At 41.9% G+C, this 20222-nt stretch overlaps 1 protein-coding gene across 2 annotated transcripts in view; it reads right to left on the bottom strand.

Annotated features, from left to right (window-relative positions):
* Positions 1 to 20222, bottom strand: part of MANBA (mannosidase beta) — a 62655-nt gene that overhangs the window by 35426 nt on the left and 7007 nt on the right. The window contains exons 2-5 of one of the 2 annotated variants that reach the window (XM_061360900.1): positions 6681 to 6775; positions 6065 to 6170; positions 3982 to 4152; positions 1246 to 1369 (exon numbers count right to left, since the gene is read on the bottom strand). In XM_061360900.1, the coding sequence (XP_061216884.1) occupies positions 1246 to 1369; positions 3982 to 4152; positions 6065 to 6170; positions 6681 to 6775 (496 nt within the window). Of the gene's footprint in view, positions 1 to 1245; positions 1370 to 3981; positions 4153 to 6064; positions 6199 to 6680; positions 6776 to 20222 lie in introns of those variants that run through there. The other variant, XM_061360901.1, reaches the window with a different exon arrangement.

Here is a 20222-nt window from a genome sequence, read left to right as displayed (position 1 = left end):
ACATGAACTGTGGGGTCTAGGCAGAGAAATCATGAACAATTAATCTTTTATAGACTCAGTGGTAGAAGGGCTATGACACCAAATCTGATGAGCAATATAACTGCATAGGCAGCTTAAATTCAAGTTATCCATTTACTCTTTACTTTTCAAATGTTACTATATTTGAATACTAATAAGCTCTGGCTCTGGTTCCAAACCACTCTCTCTGCTGAATGAAGAGGTTTGCTCTCTGCTTACTCAGATAGTAAGATTTTACCTACCAGAAGGTGGAGTTGTGGGAATGTGGGAGGGACCAGTAAGGTTTTCACTGTAACTAAATTTTAGGGAGCACACAGAGTCTGTACTGGGGCTTTCCGTGGAAATTCCAGTCACGTTAATTCTAGCTAAGACCTGCAGCTATTTCAGGAAGCTTTTAAAGTAGCCAAGGAGTGACGTCTTCCTCTTTTATTCATACACAACAACTCTGTTCCCAAGGGCTGAAATTCAACCCACTGCAGAAGACTCATGTGCTAGCCTTTACTCCACTGACCACTGGGCTCAACAGGCAGTGAAAGAAAGCATGTGGGTGGTCTGCAACGGGGCATATTACTGCTTACAAAAAGTTTCAACAGAAAATTAACTACTTTTACTCAGCGGCAATAATCTCCAGGACAAAGGAGGTGAAAATCAAAGACCACGCACATCAAGGGAGGAAACCGGTTCGGTAAGTTAGGTAGCAGGAACACAGGAGACCATCCTCTCAAATTGCAGCTTTAACAAATTATCCTTGTATAGCACGACTGCATTTCTCTCTGACTTCATGTTGTGTCCTGAAAACTCCGTGCTCTTGAAACTCTGTTCACTGTGCATTTGCTTCCCAACACAAAGCTAGATTCCCATAGCAGCTTTGTCTTTGTTTTAAATGTGAGACATATTTATTCAGAGTCTTGGTGAAAACTCGTGCCAAAAAAAATTATTTACAAAACAGGAGAACAGGGGCTAGCCTCAGCTATATTACATATATTTCTGCAGTTATGCGGGGATCCTTAAGCATAAAAAGATTCTGAATTCTAACATTTTTAATCACTATTGCTTATACTGAAGTACTGTGTCAGGTCCTAAAAGGGTGTGCCATAGGAAGAACTGCATGCAAAGTCATGATAAAACAACAGAAGCTTCCCAGATTGCAGTTAACTGAGCTTAACAATAAAGTGGTTCCTATTCCAAAGATGAAAACAATAAAAAGTAGTAACAAAGTAGACTTACCAAAGAGAGAAGTCAAAGAAAAGTAAATCAGGTGATATTGGTTATAAGCCTCAATCCTAACATCTTTCCAGATTCCTTGAGTGGGAAAAGAAGGGCCCCAGTCCCAACTAAATGAACACTGCTCCTGAAATACAGAATTATACAGTTACAATTACCTATTTTTCACACAGACATCAGTGCTGTGCCAGCAACAAAAATTATTTGCTATCTAGAAAGAAAATACTGCTATGCACTAAAAGAATTTTTTCAATTTCCACAAACCCAGGAAAGCCTGCAGTATCTTTTCATTTCTTGACCAAAACTCTGCTGCTACTACCTATATTAACCATAAAAATTTGCATTAAACATCCATGTATAATGAAATTTTGTATTACTGAGATAACAAAACACCGCCTAGCTCACCACTTACAAAAAACTCCCAAAACAGTAAAGATCAAAAAACGAACAACGAACCCTAGGTTACTCTCCATTCAGTTCTGAACTACCTTAATTTGTAATGCCAGTATTTAATCGTATCCATAAAAGACAAAGTAAGCAGAAAACTGATGGTTATAAATGTTAGAGTATTCTAATAGAACAATATTAAATTAAAAATTGTGGGTACATGTGAAATACTTTAATTCCTATTTTTAGTTGTAACACTGCAGATTAGTTCAAGGAAAGAAATGTGTATGTCTGGCGCGTTTGTGTAGTTCAGTCATGTTCACTGTTTCTCCCCTTTTTATGGTTCTTTTATATAAAAACAAAGGGAACAAAAAAATGGTTGAGAAATAGCTTAGTTCTGGTTCTAACATCAGAATGTCAGAATTATAAAATGCTGCTCAGGCACAGAAGTATCTACACTGCTTTCTGTTTAGCTGTTTTCAAACCTGGTCAGACCTCTAATTAACAAATCCCTTGAAGACGTCTATTCAGCTGCCCTCTGAGCTTCACACAGCCCCAGCCCCCAAAGCAGATACTATAGATTTCCTTAAAGTCTTGTACAGTGACCTACAGTTCTAAATTTAGAGACTAATAACTTACAGCCAAGGCATACTAATTTTGGCAAACCACATTGCACAAGTCTGGCCTATCCCTTGCATTGCTGAAGCCAGCCTGCCTGCCTATCAAGTTGCAAAAGAGCCTTCCAGGAAGCAAGCACTGTACCTATCTCAAGTGCAAAAACAGGGACAATACATTCTTAGAAAACAAGTCAGATTGAAAGTCATTTTCCCTTTCTAAAAAATAAATAAATGTCAGGCTTCACTAATAATATTGCAGAGACTGCTATCAGAAATAGTAGTTGAAGGAATGATATGCTTGTACCATTGAAGTACATTACCAGTGAAAGGCTTGAGTTTTGCCACAATTCCTATTAAGATTTAGATACACTGACTGCACTTAATACTGGACCTCAAACATGTGAACAGCTCTCCATTACATTAAGATGGCAAGCAGCCAGCTTACTTTAGCAATTTCCTAGTATGTTTAATTACTTTTAAAATGTGACATCACTGTTGTTGTTGCCATATACTTGGCATTATGTTCCATAAAAATGTTTCTGGAAATGTCTGGAGTGGCTTCCAAGTACAGCCAAACAACTCCTTTGAGGAAAAGTGCTAGGATACTTTCTTACAAATTTGAAAGTATAGTTCAGTAAAGCATAAAATCATTCCTGGCCATTTTTGCTCTATAAATAAGACTACAGCTATTTAAGTGCCTTCTTCCTTCCAAGCTCCTCCCTGCACTGATTTGTAAGAAACACGATGGACTCAGAAGAATTAATCAACTTTTTAATACACAGTGAAAATAAAAGCAGCAGCAAGAAGTAATAAAGACAGCCTCTTAATCCTGAAGGATTTTCCCAGGACAATATGATGTCCCTCTTTCCCTTACCAAATTTTAAAGGAAGTTTCATCTGGGTTTAGGTTAACAGGACTCTAGTAATTTTTCTGAGGAGGCTTTAAAAGGACTTAATTAAAAAGATCAAAAATAATTAACAAGAAAGGCATTTACATGGAAACAAACATGCAAAAACACCCAAAAAGAGAAATCCCAAAATAAGATCACCAAGCTATTGTCTCTAGCTGCTGCAAAGCTATCAGAAATACATGAGATGCTACTCAGGTGATAGTTTGCTGTGATTAAGTTTAAACAGGAATGAAGCAAGGTCTGAAATCAGAGTTTCTGAGCTTACATATTACATTGTTGTTTTCACTGACAATGTCCTTCCTTGTAAGTCACATTTTTCAACACTGTTTTCATCTTATTATGAGAACAAGTCTTCTGTTAGGTAACACTTCTTGTGACATGCCAGAGCTGACCAGTATAAACAGCAGAGTACATGAGCAATAGCAAACACTCACGAAAATGCTTTGCTGAGATTTTTACAGCCTTGGCAATATACACTGGTATTTGTAACAGTGAATCCTATTGTCAGCATACGTTGCTAAACCCACCCAGTGGATCAAAATATAATGATTACACATTTCCCAGTGCTATCCTTCTCCCATAGGAGCAAGTCTCCTTTCTGACTCCTTGACAAAACCGCCTTTTAAACATTCTTATCATCCAGATACAAAGCATGGCCTTCTTATGCCAGGTTACAGGTTTCTAGGGACAAGAGAAGGAAGCTGCAATGAAAAATTCCCCACCTATAAAATGACATTGCAGGTTTCAGAATACATCTGTAAGGACAGCACGTGGTGCATTCCTCTTTCCAAGCCTGAAGCCAGAGACAAACAATTCTGCCCCTACCTTTCTGATGAAATTACCGTGGCACTCTCCTTTCTGCACAGGTGGAGGACACGCCGGGGGGATGCTGTATCCTTTGTGACATCTATTCTGCTCTGCTGCATAGGAAATGGCTGATAAGAAACAGACTTCAATAAAATTGACCTCCTTGATCACACTGGTAATATCAAAGCTCTAGGTCAAGAAAACAGGATAAAATCATTGCAGTGCTGACATTTGTTTGTGAGATTTATAATCACTGTTACAATGGGATTTTAATACCATATATATATTATTCAATGGTATTTGAAGTACAGTCTCAAAAGGCTCTGGTTTTGAAGGAAAAGAAAAGCTACTTCTTAAGCTGAAAAAAAACACACAGTAACATTCTGGATACAAGATGTTTCTGGGCAAACCACTTTCCCCATTCTGAGCCTTGATTGCAGGCTACAGCACTTCGCTTGCACATGGAAGTGCCTGAAGGATAAGGACAGCAAGAGAATCTTTACCCTCCCTTGCTCACTCAGAACTCATCTGCATCTTTAGAAATACACCTTGTTCAAACTCAGAAAGCTGGTCTATACAAGAGTCCTTCCAACTCACACGGTGCTGGTAGCTTACCTACCACAAAGCACTGAGCTGCCTTTTGTTTGAATGCTGCAAAACTGTATTTCATGCTACCTGCATTCTCACCCCCCAAAAAATATGTACAGATACACCTTCTATGCCAGCATCAAATGAAGCATCTGGGGGCTTCCTCACTGGGTCACAAAATCCCCTCTGTGTGACTGGATAGAAGGATAAACGCTTACTTTCATAACTACCCTGTGCTATCAAGATAACATGGTTCGAATGGCTAATATGCATTTCTTCTCAGCATTCACCTGTGACAAACCAAGTCTTGGAGATTTTTTTCCAACTTTTAAGCAGACCAGCTAGCATCACTGTGGCATACAGCTGAAAATTACAAAGCAAAGAGCATCCCCCATATAGGGCCTTCACAAAATCCTTCCTGAAGGTGTTGTAGCCATGTGGAACAGGTGGACAAAGCAAAAGTCTTGGTCACAGTAATCTTAGACTCAATCTAATACAGTACACTCTGGTTTTACAGGGAAGGCCATTTCATGAACTGTTATGATCTGAGACTGAATGAAGTTGCAGAAATAAAGGCAACATAATATCCCTTCCCAATTCTACAGAGCCTGCTGCTGGCAATCTCTCCAAATAGTGAGTAATTGCAATTTCATAAAAGCTCTATGAAATTTCTTATTTTCCTGATGGTAAAACTTAGCACAGAGAATCTAAATTATTTGGTCCAGGTACACACACCGAGGTGGCAGAATCTAGCTCTCATGTCTTAGGCCAGTACCTCTGCAATAAAACCTGCCAGAATGGTAAATGGTGAGATATGAAGACACCAGATTGCCTTTATAATTCAGTTACTCCACTAATATTATTTCAGTATTCCATTAACATTCTTCCTTTAACTTTTCTTTTTTGATTCTATTAAAAGCAAGGATTGTCCCTTATGCTAGTACCCAGAATAATTTTGTATTTTAAAGCTATAAAATTAATTTGTATTAGTTTGGTTTTGCCACAGAATGAGTACTCCCATGCTTAACATAAGATAAGCTCAAAAATGCAAGGCAATGTTATCAAAAGCCCAATATTAGAAAATCAAACCCATATATAAAAAAATGGCATGGAAACACAAAGGCTTTACAACACGTGCATTTTCATTTTAGTATTCACATGCAAACCACTCTAATACCAATTAGCAGACTTACAGCTAATATAACAGATTTAAGCTCATGTTTTCTTGGAGTTGTGACAAGAAGCAAGACATAGCTGAAGAAGCTGAACTAATCCTCTTGCATGGGGCCACTCATTTAGAACAAGGCACATTCACTTCTAGATCTGACCTTGCTACTAATGGAAAGGTAACTATACTTCTTGTTCTAACGGTTATCAGATTACACATGCAGTCCTCAGGTCAACAGGTTCTGTGTCTGAGCACCTTGTGTGCTTAAATGCACTGAAAGTGCTCAGCACAAAAAGGCTTTGAAGAAAAAACAGAACTACCTTCAGAAGAAAACACATTACTCACGTATCTGTTGAACATGTTGTCTGTTCTCCCAAGAGTGACATTATTAATCAGGATCTGTGCTACTGTATCCACTCCCTCAAAAACCAAATTCACTTTCTGCCACTTTCTACAGAAGATAACAAATGCAAAAAAACCTGTTAGAATACACAGAGTTAACAACACACAGGAGACAGAAAATACAAAAATGCATACCACCATTATCTTTCGCAGCAGTTGCCTCCACTACCTCCAAAAACATTTGACTTAGTGTGGCTATATTATTTCTTTACAGAGTCAAATTAAGATGACAGCTGAAATGGCTCAAGTCTGCACTACAGCATGTTCACATACCCACCAGATCAGAAGGGCTAGTTTCCAATTAGCCCAATTATTATGCTTCCTCAGTTGGCAATTCATAAATAACTTTTTAACAATTGAAAAGAAAAAGCAACAAAACAAACTCACAAGAAAAAGCAACTATTGAAGTGCTCTTTAGCAAGTTTTTCAGCTGCACATTATTGCATAATTTGTTTTATTAGATACAAAAGTATTAAGCAGATTTTGAGCTGACAGATTAACTCACAGTTCTGCAGGAAAGATGACCCAGAACTATCTTAGACATATCTTTACTGCTCACCTGAAGTCAAAAGGAGTTTTGAACGTCCTGCTGTAAGTCCAGTTATCCAGCGAGATCCACCTGTACGTCACGTCATTAAATCTATAGTATGGATCCTAATAATAGACAAAAAAAAAGAAAAAAAAATTACAACACTTATTTAGTAAGCGTTACTACATGAAATGCATCATAATATCCACTAGATGAGCACTTCTTATTTCAGTCTGCAAGTGCAAAATCATCTTATTTAGTTAGTCCTGATTTTCACCTTTGAAATACTATGACAAAGCAAAGCTTGTTTGCTATAATCATTGGTTTTACATAAGAAATTATTGGGCTGAAAATGAAAGAAAAAATCAAGACAGCTTGTGACTTAATGAGAGGAAGAGAAACATGATCATCCTCATGATAAATGATAAAGTAAGACTAATATGATTTTAAGAGGCAAAGAAACAGCATTTTAGGCCTCTAGGGATAGAAATGAAAAAAATCTCTACAGTTTAAAACAACTGAAAATACTCCAACAGTTTCCGTCAACTAGTCTTGAGGTGGTAAGGATGATGACATTGGTATATTTGGAGGGAGGAAGGAAAGGAGGGGAAAAGGAAGAAAGGGAAAAGCAACACAGTTTGGTTTGGTGTATAAAACTAAACTACTTTTGAGAATAATGCTGCATTTATACCGAATATGTTATTTTCCTGTAATCATACTACCCACGAAGAATAAAAACCACAGCTGGTCTAAGCTATGTCTTTGTCAGTTTTTGCTTCATGTTGTATTTATTACCTTAGCGGGGGGTCACAGTGTACCTCACCTAGGCTGAAGGGATCAGTTATGTGCACCTGACAATGCATGGCCTTGCACGTCATACGAAGGCAGCAAAAATGTACGGTGTTACATCTCTGTGTCAGCCAGTTAAGCGTGCAGGTATCTGGGTCAGTGACTGACAGCTCAGTTCAATCCTTTCCAGCAGCTGCAAAGCTGAACTGCTTTTCCAAAACAAAGACCAATCTCTTCTGGACTACATGACTCAAACCCAGCTAAAAGAGAGCATAGCTGCATTACGGTTTTCTTTGATCCAAGTGTTGTACAGTACCAGCACAGCTAACTAGCTGCCTTGAATATCCAGATTCACACTGAAGAAAATCTGCCCTGTTTTTTGTTTGGTTGGTTTCTTTCCTTCTTGCTGAAGCTCAATTTTTCTTCCCATTTCAGGGGTCAGTATAGATAGTAATGACACTTCTGAAGTTGTTACCTTCTGGAAAATATGTTTCATATCTCATATTTATTTTATAACTAACAGGGCCAGTATCTGTAATAGAAACACAAATCTATTTACATGGCAGAGCAAAATTGTAACATGTGACTGTCGTCAGCAGCATAATCCTTTCTGGAGACCCACAGCAATATAATCTTCAGTCCTTGAGCTCACACAGAGGGAAAGTTGCCAGCTTGCTTCTACATGCTATGCTCTTTCAATCAGATTTCTTACTGTGAGGGAATAAGAGTCGAGAAGGAAAGGGCTTGTCACCTCAGTAAAATTGTGGCCTCTGCATTGGTAATACAGTGTATTCTCTAGAATTTAAGCCACCATAAGCTTACCAGAACAATTACCGAATTTTAAGATACTGTTACTTTTATATGCAAAATGTTTTAGGGAATATATCTCAGACTTCTATTAACATGCAATATTTAAGACTAATAAGTGCATATTCAAATGCAAAATTTAGGCTTACAAAAGAAGCTCTGTTAAAATTACTGTATCAAGACGAGGAAAAGCAAGCATCAAATGTAGGAGACCATGAAAACCCACAATATATCCTTAAAAAGCACATTTTTAACAACTGTTTTGCTTTAACTTTGTATACTATTTTATTTTAAGTCACGCTTTGGAAAATGTGCATGTTAAATTTCAATCATTGCCACTGCATGTGTGAAATATTTAAAAGGCACAAGATGCAAGTTGCAAATGAACTATCAACAGCAGACTGTAAAGCCAAAGCCAATTTGGTTGGCAGTCAAACTGACATCAGTTCCTCATCAAAGATCAAGCCCCTGCATAAGAGAAACCTACACTTTCTCCCACAAAAGCATGAATACCAAGATGTTAATGAAGAAAGACCTGACCTCGAACACAAAACTGGTTGTCTAGCAGCAGAGAGACATGTAGGAATGTTTCATCAGAGGCAGAAATTACATCATCAGATGGGCTCTTACAGCAGTTTACAAACAAACAGAGCTGTTTGCTCAGATCTCCTCAGAGCTCACTGCAGATCCGTTTTCCTGAAGTGGCTTTCTTCTTCTTTATTAGTCTAAAGCCTTCCAGCTTCAAGAGTTACACTGACTGATAAAATACGTGTCATAGAAAGTGCTAATTAACCCCTTTTTGACTTGCGTGAATACTGTTTCTTCCTCATAGGCATCCACCTTTTTAGGCGGGAAGCTCCTAGTACTGTGTACCCTTATATATAACCTAACAGCTTCTGGATAGCATTGCTATACAACAGCTTATACATAACAGCTTATATATCACACAGAAAAGCTGTTAAAGGCTAATAGTGGTTAATCATTTTAAGCATGAAAAATGTGGCTTGTAAAATCACTTATGTAGCAATGTTCAAGCAATGCTTTAAAGGCATTTCTCAAGGCTCAGGAAAAATGTATGACCACCACAAAGTCCTGTAAGAAAGGAAAATAACTTCTCCAATACACTTGGAAAATTATTGACCTTTTCATTATTAAATTTAACTGTTTTGAGTGCTGGAAGGTGCACCTATAGAAGTCAAATTGTTTGGATTTATCTGAAACAGAATTTCATCCCATATTAAATGAGCTCACATTAAAATTAAAGGTTTAGTTCAGAAAACTGGATGAAAAAGGCTATTTTAAAACTCTTAAGAGCACTGGGAGAATTTGAGAGATGGTAGGAAATAGACTGCACATGTATTAAATACACTTCACATTCATTAGCACAACAGCTCAACATGTTCCTGGAAGCAAGTCATGGAGGGGTGGAGTCAACTTCATCTATTTTTAGATCCTACCAAACATGACAACCTCACATTTTCCTGCTCCCTGCAATTTGGGGGAAAATTCTGAACCACTCAAGCTTCCTGCCTGTTTGCTCCCTGCTCCCAGCCTCAATGCTATAAGCAAGCTGCAAATCACCTGCTAAAATGAGGTAAAAAGCCCTGCTACAGATCATCAGAAGGAAGCAATTTCCAGTTCAGATAACAGGACATCAGCAGGACTTCAAAAGCACTGGCAGCACTGAACTGAAGGCACTGCTAAGCGGCTAGATGGAAACTCCTCCTTGCAATGATTTTAAGGGGATACTGAAAAACTACAGTCATATAAGGTAAGAGCTTCTCCCATTAAACAGGAAATGGATGAGACATGAACACATCAGAAGTGAGGCCCAAAGCCCAAGGGAGCAAGCTGTGCCAGGGCTTCAGGTCCACACACAACCAGGGCAGCACAGCACAGGCACCTACCTGAATGACACTAGGCAGAGCCAGTGGGATCCAAGCAGCAGACCAGCATGTAGTAAAATGAAATGCAATAAAGGGAACAAAAACCAGATTCCTTTGCCTTATCCTACTTTTGTTATGATCTAATTTGAAACTGACATGCATGCTTTTCTCTCAGAAATCAACTCTGCTGATATTTTATAATGTATAGCATAAGAAAATCCTGGTGATGTAATAGATTACCAAAATGAAACTTAAAGTTTCATGATATACAACTTAGTGATTTTGCTGTTGCCAACTTCAGACCAGAAGCTAAATAGTTAAGATACTTATCTATATCCACACACTCCCTGATATCTCAAACAATAGCAGTCAGGACATTTATATAACTTTCAGCAAGCCCAGGTTCACATATTTCCAGCTGGAAGTCAAGCTGAACTAACAGTAGTGACAAATGGACTGTATTTACAGAACATGAGTTTTAGAAGTACATCCTACAGTAATTCATTGTCAGTAGTTACTGTAGCAAAGCAGTAAACTGAACACTCAAGATGTGTTACAGTTGAAGACAAATACTACCAAAGAGTTAATCAACAAGATATTAATAGCTCTTCCTTAATGTTCTTTGAATACTCTGTTGTATTTAACAGGATACTATAACTTTTATCTATTTTAAATTCACAGGCTTTCAAAAGATAAACCTGCGTGCCCTTCAATATATATATAAGGCTTTTGAACAGTTCCACAATATGTTCATACAACTCAAGAGAGCATATATGCTTTAACAGAAAATAATATATTTATCTTAATCAACTGTTTCATCAAAAAATGTCATTTAACGTGTTAGAACCATACAATACACAATGCAATTGTTACCTGGCTTCCTCTGAAAAATCTAACTCATGATGAAGTTCTATGTGTTCTATGAAGTGTCAGAAAATAAGCAACAGCATATTTTATACAAATGCAAAAGAAGTTATGAAATATACACCACTTTCCAAAACTGCAGAAACATCACAACACATAAGCTTCTTTCTCTTCTAATATATTTTAACATCCAAATATGACCAAGACCACTGTAACCTTCTGTGTCAAGTGCATGTCCTTGTTGTGTAACGGGGCAAAACCTGCAGTGTTATCCACACCCTAAATTAGCATCACAGTTGCAGACCCCCTATTAGTTCTTTACAAATCAAAGTGACAAGCTAACAAGACAAAACAGCCTTTCCTCAGGAAAGCAAACGGCTGGCAGATGAGAAAATATAGCTACAATAGCCATATTCATCAGAATTGAAATTTTATAGGAGTCATCTACCAGCAGAAATGGCATCATGCACTACTTGGCCAGTACCTGCGAGGGGACTATTTCTAGCACAAAGACTTAATGTACAAGTTACCTGCTGTTTCATATTGCTTCTCAGAACAGTGCCTGAAAGAAAATACTGCACTGGCAATAGATAAAAGCTAAATCTTCAGACAAAATGGTTTCTGCAAATCTTCTCTTTCCAGAGATTTAGGGTTTGCAGTGGATTTACTGCAAGTCTGTAAAACGTCTTTGCTTACACCTGAGCTTTACACTAACTTTTTTCAAGTGACTGTTACCCTTGATTATGTGCATTTCTCATGTCTTTTAAATTTTACATGTAAATGGTATTAAGAGCTATGAAGTGTTAATGAAATGTTACTAAAAAAGACCCCAGCTGAACACATACTCTGATACCATCTCCTGCCCTTAGAGCTTTTACCATAGTTAATCCAGCATCTGAACTACATGGGTTGAACATGGAAGGAAATAACACTTCTGTAGGAAACTCAAAAGTATCTTCCCCAAGAACATTTTCTAGGACACATGCATTTGGTGCATTCAGAAATATGTGGCCATCCAACATCTATTTTATAAGGCAAAGAGTAAAGATGTCTCTAGAATAAAAGCTAGAGAAATGAGAAGTGAACCCTTGGTGTCAAAGAGATGACTTTCAATTCAAAGCTATGGCCTGCACAGTAGATGCAAGTAAGGCTACAGACATGCAACCAGATCATCCCTGGGCAAAAACCAGTCTGCACATCGACCTAAACTTGAGATGAACCACACACTCATAACTAAGTTGCTTGCAGCCTACTCTTGCAATCTAAGTCACATTTTTCAGGCTTAATATCTGGCAGCTTAATCTTGTTCCTCTCCTTCCCCTCATTTGTGAGATGCTCACTAAGCTACATTGTTGGAGTAGGCCCTCCCAGATTTTGTTTTGAATTTTTGATTTGGGTGCTAACTCATTAAAAATTCACAAGGATACAGAAGCAAAGGATGCAGTGCTATTTGCTATTTGCCATTTGCAAACCACACAGAAAAACAGTGCACAGATTTCATAAGGTTGCTGAACATGTGGGTCTTGCTATCTATCCAGAATAATTTAGTTCCCACCAGCTTTGTTCTCCTATTTCCTGGTACAGCTTTTCAGACCAAGTTTCGCTTTTGATTACGAGCTGTAAGCTTTCGGATTGCTCGTCTAGTGACATTTTCAGTAGGATGAATAAAAATCCCACTCTCCGCAGCAAAAAGCAAATGAAAGCAAAAAAAAAAAAAAACAACCCTCCAAACCAAAGCTGTTGTATTTAGGCAACTACAATAAAACTAATTCTGCATTTGACACAGACCCCAAAAAGGCTGATTCCCAGAGATAACGAGCACTGAAGAAACAGAGCAACCAGTCCTTTATGCTTCTAAGATTCAGGCTGCGTGAATGCTTTTGCATACAAGGATACAACTTCAGGCAGCTGCATTTGGAAGCATTTGGTCATAAGCATTTTCACCGCAATCAGGAAACCTCAGGACAGGCAGCTCAGCCACACTTTGCAGCATGAAGCCACACATTGGAATAATGAATTACATCACTGACTCCCTACAAAAAAACAGGTTTGCTGCTTTGCAGAATGCTACAACTATGGTGATAGGCACTGATTACATTTAACGCTACCTGAAATAGATCAGAAATCTGCTAATGCTGTTCCTGTATTTTGGTATGCTCGCCATTCTTTTAAACAAAAAAAGGTGGTTTTATAACAATTGAGTTATCCTGGTGAAAATACTTGTGTGAACAGTTCTTTTCTGTAAACTGGACTTTGCTAAACTGAGTAAGAATGGGTTTAAATCAATCTTTAGCTACCTGTACATATCTATTCATAGAAACAAGTTAGATCATCCTGAGCTTGGAACTAGCCATACACCAGCCAGGTCCAGTCCAGAGCTAAAGCAACCACACTAGTGAGGTACTTCAGTTAACTCAGCTCCTCTCGACAGAGCATACTAATTCTAACACCATCAACTTAGCACCAGTTTCCAAACAACGGTGGGTTCCTACCCGGACATATCAGCAAGTGTTTGGAACAAATTCATACTTGTATTCATGTAAACATGCCGTAAGCATCCACAACCAACCATCATCAATTTAATTAGCCAAGCACCCATTTACCTATTAGCAAGCCCCATGCTGCTGGCCAGCAGGCTGACTAAGCTTTCCCACCTCTTGCAGGCTTGGGATTCTGCCCAGACACATGAGAGTTCATGATCACAGCCTCATTTCCAACTATCTGACTACTGTTTAAAATGACTAAAACGACAAGTCAGTTTAAAGCAATGCAGCTAAATTAGCAATCACATTTCCTCACTTCATAAGAGTACCTAATGTGAGTAGTTAAGTGTGAGTCTTTGATTACATCATTATCTTATGTGCCTGAGTCAGTGCACTGGTCAGTTCACACTTCTTATAGTAACACCTCCCAGCACAGCCCAACATCTGAGGTGTTCAGTTTTTCTTAGGAACTTCTGGATGGGAAACACTGGCAGAGTTCTCTTCACTGACCCTCCATATATGGTCACTGCACTGTTTAAAACTTTAGAAAAGCCATACTAAAACCTGAATTGTATATGTTCAAAATGTTATGTCACTGGGCACATGGATGTTGAAACAGGCCTTCATGGTTCAGCTTATCCCTTCTTAGTGTATTTACCTTTCCAGTGTTGACTATCTGGCAATGACACTTTCTGGAATCTATTATTAGTACTGGGATTCCCAACCTGTACCAACACAATAATGCTAAAATTATCCTGCCCAAAGTGGCATCCCTTTCTCCTTTCACCTAACTTTAGTCAGAGCAGAGCAGAAAAATAATCTATATAACAATAATAATAATAATAATGATAATTAAAATGCATGCATCCATAATGTATTTTTCAAGTAAATGCTGAATAAGAAATGCAACACTGGATGCACAAAAAGTTACAATATTTGGATATGCCTGATATACTCAGGCAACATATAACAGTACTTCACATTTTCTAGAACAGAGGTGTATTTCTTAGTTTTGTAGATGGTTTTGTGAACCACTACTTTTTATTTCCTTTCCTTGTTCCAGATACATGTTTTGCTTTCCATGTATTTCCTTTTAAAAAGGCATCTTATTTTAATGGTGACCCTGTTGGTGCCTTGTTTTTGTCAGGTCTGAGTGACAAGCAGCTGATGTTGGTATCACAGTACGTTGCTACCAATCGACAACTGCAGCTTTGATAACTTGTCCCAGAAAGCTGTCAGTGTGTTTTCAAAAATAAAAGAGGCAATAGCAAACAGAAGCAGCAAAGCTTCTTAGAAGTGCTGAAGCAGGAGCCAGTCTTTTAAATGTAACAGTTTTATACTCATGTTTCAGAATATACTTCTCTTAGGCACCATGAGAGTATACAATCTCCACTGTTCTGATGTGCTCTGCTAGTGTTAAAAGGGATTTTTAATAGACTGAAAAGCTTGAAATCCCCAGACTTCTTGCAACAACAAGTCAAACTTCAAAAGGATTGGTTTAGCTTTTCATTCTTTTGAGGCAGTACTGTAGGTAAACATGACTTAAATGTTGTGACAATATTGTAGAAACCTGGTGTCAGCACCTCGGTTCCGCGTCAAAACAGCAGAATCTCCATATATTTCAGAGCACTTGCATTTTTACCCCTGGCCCAATTTGGGACTGCTCTGCCACGGATAACTTCCAGCTATCCACCTGAGGAATCTGCGGCCACCAAACCCTTTGATGCTGGAGAGGTTGAGGAAACTAAATCCGGCTGCTGCACCAGCTGTGCTAGCAAAACCTAGAGCAGCTGAGGCAGCTGCCGGGACAGAGCAGCGGTTTGGGGGTGAAGTTGCCCCTAACCATGCTTCTGTAGACCCCACACTTGGAGATCCCACTGCGGGGCTGTTCATTTCCCGAACAGTGAGCAGGCTGCTCACTTCGGAGCGGAACGGCGTGTGCGAAGTTTCTCCTCCGGCCTGGCTCTCCCCACCGCGTCTCAGACGCGGGACGCCGCCGAGGCGAGGGGGAGCCGGGCGAGCTGTGCCGGCGTGGCTGCCTACCGTACCTGGATGAGGCCCGCGCGGTGCAGGGCGGTGTGCACGCAGCCCGGCACCTCCCCTCGGAGGACCACCGAACCGTTCCCGTTGCCTAGCCGCCAGCTTCCCCGAAGGCTGTGCACCTCCGGGCCGCCCGCGGCCGAGACGCCGGCTGGGCCCCCAACCGCCGCCAGCAACAAGAGCAGCAACTCGGCTCGGCACACAGGCAGCGGGCATGGCCGCTGAGAGGAGCGAGCGGCCGGCGCAGGTGGAACAGCGGACCCGCGCCGCATCCGTCTCACCGCTATGGCCAGCAGAGACACTGCTGCGGAGCGATGGACTGACACACAACTAGGGGTGGTGTGAGGAGCCCAGCACAGGAACACGGCCAACCGGTCTCTGCAGCAACCGGACACGTCGTCAGAGCTGGGGCGGTGCTTCGGACCGTTACGGCCGTTGAGGGTGGGGCAGGGTGGCACCTCCTCTCGCCGGCCGTTAATGGTGCAGCTGCTGGGGCGGAAGCAAAGATGGCGGTGGTGAGAAGGAGCCGGTGGGGCTCCTCAGACGGTTTCCCACCAGCCGGAGAGCGGCCGAGTGCATCCCGCCTCGGACCGTCCTGACAGGAGTCGAGGGGCGCGGCGGCGCCTCCCCGGCCAACGACGGCACATTAACAGCAGAAGACAGACAAACAGAAGAAAAGGAAGTGTGTTCTTGCTTTCTCCAAGAGGCGTGTCCTGGGTTTAGCAGCAGCAGTCATTTTTTCTCCTTCTTGGTAGCTGGTGCAGTGCTGTGTTTTGACTTTCGGGCTGGGAACAAAGCTGATAAAAATGATGTTTTGGTTTGGCCAAGGACTTTGTGAGTCTCATGCTCTGCCAGGGAGGAGGGGAGGCCGGGAGGAAGCAGAGACAGGACACCTGACCCAAACTGACCAAAGAGGTATTCCATACCACAGCACGTCATGCCGAGGGGGGAACTGGGGGGGACCCGGAAGGGGAGGGGGTCGGCCGGGTCGGACTGGTGGTTTGGCGCGTGGTATTGTACTCCTTTCCTTTGCTGTTTTCTCTTACCATTGTTGTCGTTGGTGGTAGCAGTGGTGATTCGTATTGTACACTACTTGCTAGACTGTTCTTATCTCAGCCCGTGGGAGTTGCATTCCTTCGATTCTCCTCCCCACCCCTCTGGGAGCGGGGAAAGGGGGCGGCAGCCCCTGGGGAAGGGGGGGGGCGGACTAACGCCTAGCACCACTCACTGGGAGTAAGTGAACAAGCTGTTTGGTTGGGTTAAACCACGACAGTTCTTTTTGGCGCCCAACGTGGGGCACGAAGGGGCTGAGATAACAACAGATCTGACCGGATTAATAGTCACTCATCACAATGCTGATTTATTGGCTCTCAAAGTTGTTCCTCTTGATCTCACAGCTTCAGAATGTTGTAATTTACTTAGATCTGGTATTTGCTGTATTAGTGTTTTTCAAGTGTGGGGCTTGGGCTAAAGTTCTTGTCTCAGTGTACTTTATGATGATGACTTGTAACACAATAGAATTATTGATCATGAAACTTATCTGGTTTATGTTCCCAGTATGGTCACCACCTTTATACTTTGGGAGGTATATAATAGAAATGCTTAGCAATTACACATATTCTTTCTCCTTCTCAGGTGGTCAACCTGTGAAGGAGGCATTCTTTTACTAAAGAATGGCAGACTGCCACGTGCAGCGCCTCACTTGGATGTGTCTGCAGTCTTGGAAGCTTGACTACCCTACGTTCTCCTACAACTGGACCTTGAGCTTGTTTGGAGGTTCTAGCAGGGGAGCGCAGCTACCGTATACCCGTGACCGATGAACGGTACCGCCTCTATCGGGGAAGGTCGTCCTCTTCGACCGAGCACGCAGCTTCGGGAGGGACGCACGTGGAGCGGTGAGGGAGGAAGGGGACACCCGCCTAGCCAGCCAGATCAGCCGAATCAACCCTGGCGATCAATGGGGTGACAGATGTCGCAGCCAGATCGCCCTCACATCCACTGTTAGTGGTACTATGTCATTCCAGGTTACTGTAAGCGTAGGCCAAGCCCCAGCACGTTGCCATGATTTGTCCGTCTCTGGTATGGCCAGACTGACCACACACCTCATTTAAGTGTTTTGAATGGCCTTTTAATGCTATTGAGACTTGTTTGCTGATTGTGATGGGGATCACCATGTTGGCACGCGGCCCTCACCCCTTCCATCATCTCAGCTGTGGAAAAACTGTCCCAGGATCTCAAACAATTGAGGGACGATATATCTGACTTATCCAACTCCTCGCGTGTACCAACACACATTTCAGCTATTAGCAAAAGGCGTCCCACTGTTCGAGAAAGGAGATACAAGAGGTATACGCCACGGTCTACCCTATGGTTTTACCTGCGGGATCACGGAGAAGACATGACAAAGTGGGATGGAAAACCTACTTCAGTTTTGGAGGAACGGGTGAGTGAATTGAAAAGAGGAGCAAAGGCCAAGACTGAGCGTCCCATGAGAGCTACGGCTTCAGTCTCTGGTGAGCAGTTTCCCAGGTGGAGTGGAAGAGCTGATCTTACTCCAGCTCCTGTGATAAAGAAGAATAATCCCTTTCAACATGACTTAAGCGTCCAATCCTGTGATGACTATTAGAGGGGCCCTGCCTCCAGCCAGGTGGAGGTAGGGGACAATCGGATTTACTGGACTGTGTGGATCAGATGGCCTGGCACATCAGTCCCACAGAAGTATAAGGCTCTAGTAGATACCGGTGCACAGTGTACCCTGATGCCATCGAGCTGTCAAGGGGTGGAACCCATCTATATTTCTGGAGTGACAGGAGGATCCCAAGAGTTGACTGTACTGGAGGCTGAAATCAGCCTGACTGGGAGGGAATGGCAAAAGCACCGTATTGTGACTGGCCCAGAGGCTCCATGCATCCTTGGCATAGACTACCTCAAGAGAGGGTACTTCAAAGACCCAAAAGGGTACCGATGGGCTTTTGGTATTGCTGCTTTGGAGACTGAAGAAGTTGAGCAGCTGTCCACCTTGCCTGGTCTCTCAGAGGATCCTTCTGTTGTGGGGCTGCTGAAAGTCGAAGAACAACAAGTGCCAATTGCAACCACAACAGTGCACCGGCGGCAATATCGCACCAACCGAGACTCCCTGATTCCTATCCATCAGCTGATCCGTAGACTGGAGAGTCAGGGAGTGATCAGCAGGACCCGCTCGCCCTTTAATAGCCCCATATGGCCAGTGCAAAAGTCTAATGGAGAGTGGAGACTAACAATAGACTATCGTGGCCTGAATGAAGTCACACCACCCTTGAGTGCTGCCGTACCAGACATGCTAGAACTTCAGTATGAACTGGAGTCAAAGGCAGCCAAGTGGTATGCCACGATTGATATTGCCAATGCGTTTTTCTCAATTCCTTTGGCAGCAGAGTGCAGGCCACAGTTTGCTTTTACTTGGAGGGGTGTCCAGTTCACTTGGAACCGACTGCCCCAGGGCTGGAAACATAGCCCTGCCATTTGCCATGGACTGATTCAGGCTGCACTGGAACAGGGGCAAGCGCCAGAACACCTGCAATACATTGATGACATTATAGTGTGGGGCGATACAGCAGAAGAAGTCTTTGAGAAAGGGAGGAAAATAATCCAAATCCTGCTGAAAGCTGGTTTTGCCATAAAACGAAGTAAGGTCAAGGGACCTGCACACGAGATTCAATTTCTGGGAATAAAATGGCAAGATGGACGTAGACAGATCCCCACAGATGTAATCAACAAGATAACAGCAATGTCTCCACCAACTAATAAGAAAGAGACACAAGCTTTCTTGGGTGCAGTGGGGTTCTGGAGACTGCACATCCCAAATTACAGTTTGATTGTAAGCCCTCTCTATTACGTGACCCGTAAGAAGAATGATTTTAAATGGGGACCTGAGCAACAACAAGCCTTTGAGCAATTTAAACGCGAGATAGTTCATGCAGTGGCCCTTGGACCAGTTCGGACTGGGCCAGATGTAAAAAATGTATTGTACACCGCAGCTGGGGAGAATGGCCCTACCTGGAGCCTCTGGCAGAAAGCTCCAGGAGAGACTCGAGGTCGACCCCTTGGTTTTTGGAGTCGGGGATACAAAGGATCTGAGGCAAGCTATACCCCAACTGAGAAAGAGATACTGGCAGCCTATGAAGGGGTTCGAGCTGCTTCGGAAGTGATTGGCACCGAAGCACAGCTCCTCCTGGCACCCCGGTTGCCCGTGCTAGGCTGGATGTTCAAAGGCAGGGTCTCCTCTACTAAAAGGAAAAAAATGTCGCTGGATCTGAGGGCAAAGCAACAGCCAGTACAGATACTCCAGCTCCAAGTACAGCAGCTACACCACCCCCAGCAACAAGTACAGTCGCTACTCAAACCACAGTGATAACAACTGCAACTAAACCAGAGAGAATTGAGTCAGACAACGGGACTCAGTTCCGGAATAACCTTATAGACACTTGGGCCAAAGAGCATGGCATTGAGTGGGTATATCACATCCCCTACCATGCACCAGCCTCTGGGAAAATCGAAAGATTTGTACATTGGAACACTGATAATAAAAGCAGGATAAGGTTACAGATCTTTTATACATAGCAAATTTACTCCGATCTCTAAAACAGCACAGTAAAGTGGGAGGAATAAAGAAGAGCTGTGACAACACTGCAACAGGTACTTTCAGTGCTGGTTCCCTCAAGTCA

The sequence above is a fragment of the Neopsephotus bourkii genome, unplaced genomic scaffold (assembly GCF_033783945.1).
Source record: "Neopsephotus bourkii isolate Nb327-2 ecotype Australia unplaced genomic scaffold, CSIRO-AGI_Nbou_v1 NB_1037, whole genome shotgun sequence".
NCBI lineage: Eukaryota > Metazoa > Chordata > Aves > Psittaciformes > Psittacidae > Neopsephotus > Neopsephotus bourkii.
This window is presented reverse-complemented; position numbering and strand designations above follow the sequence as displayed.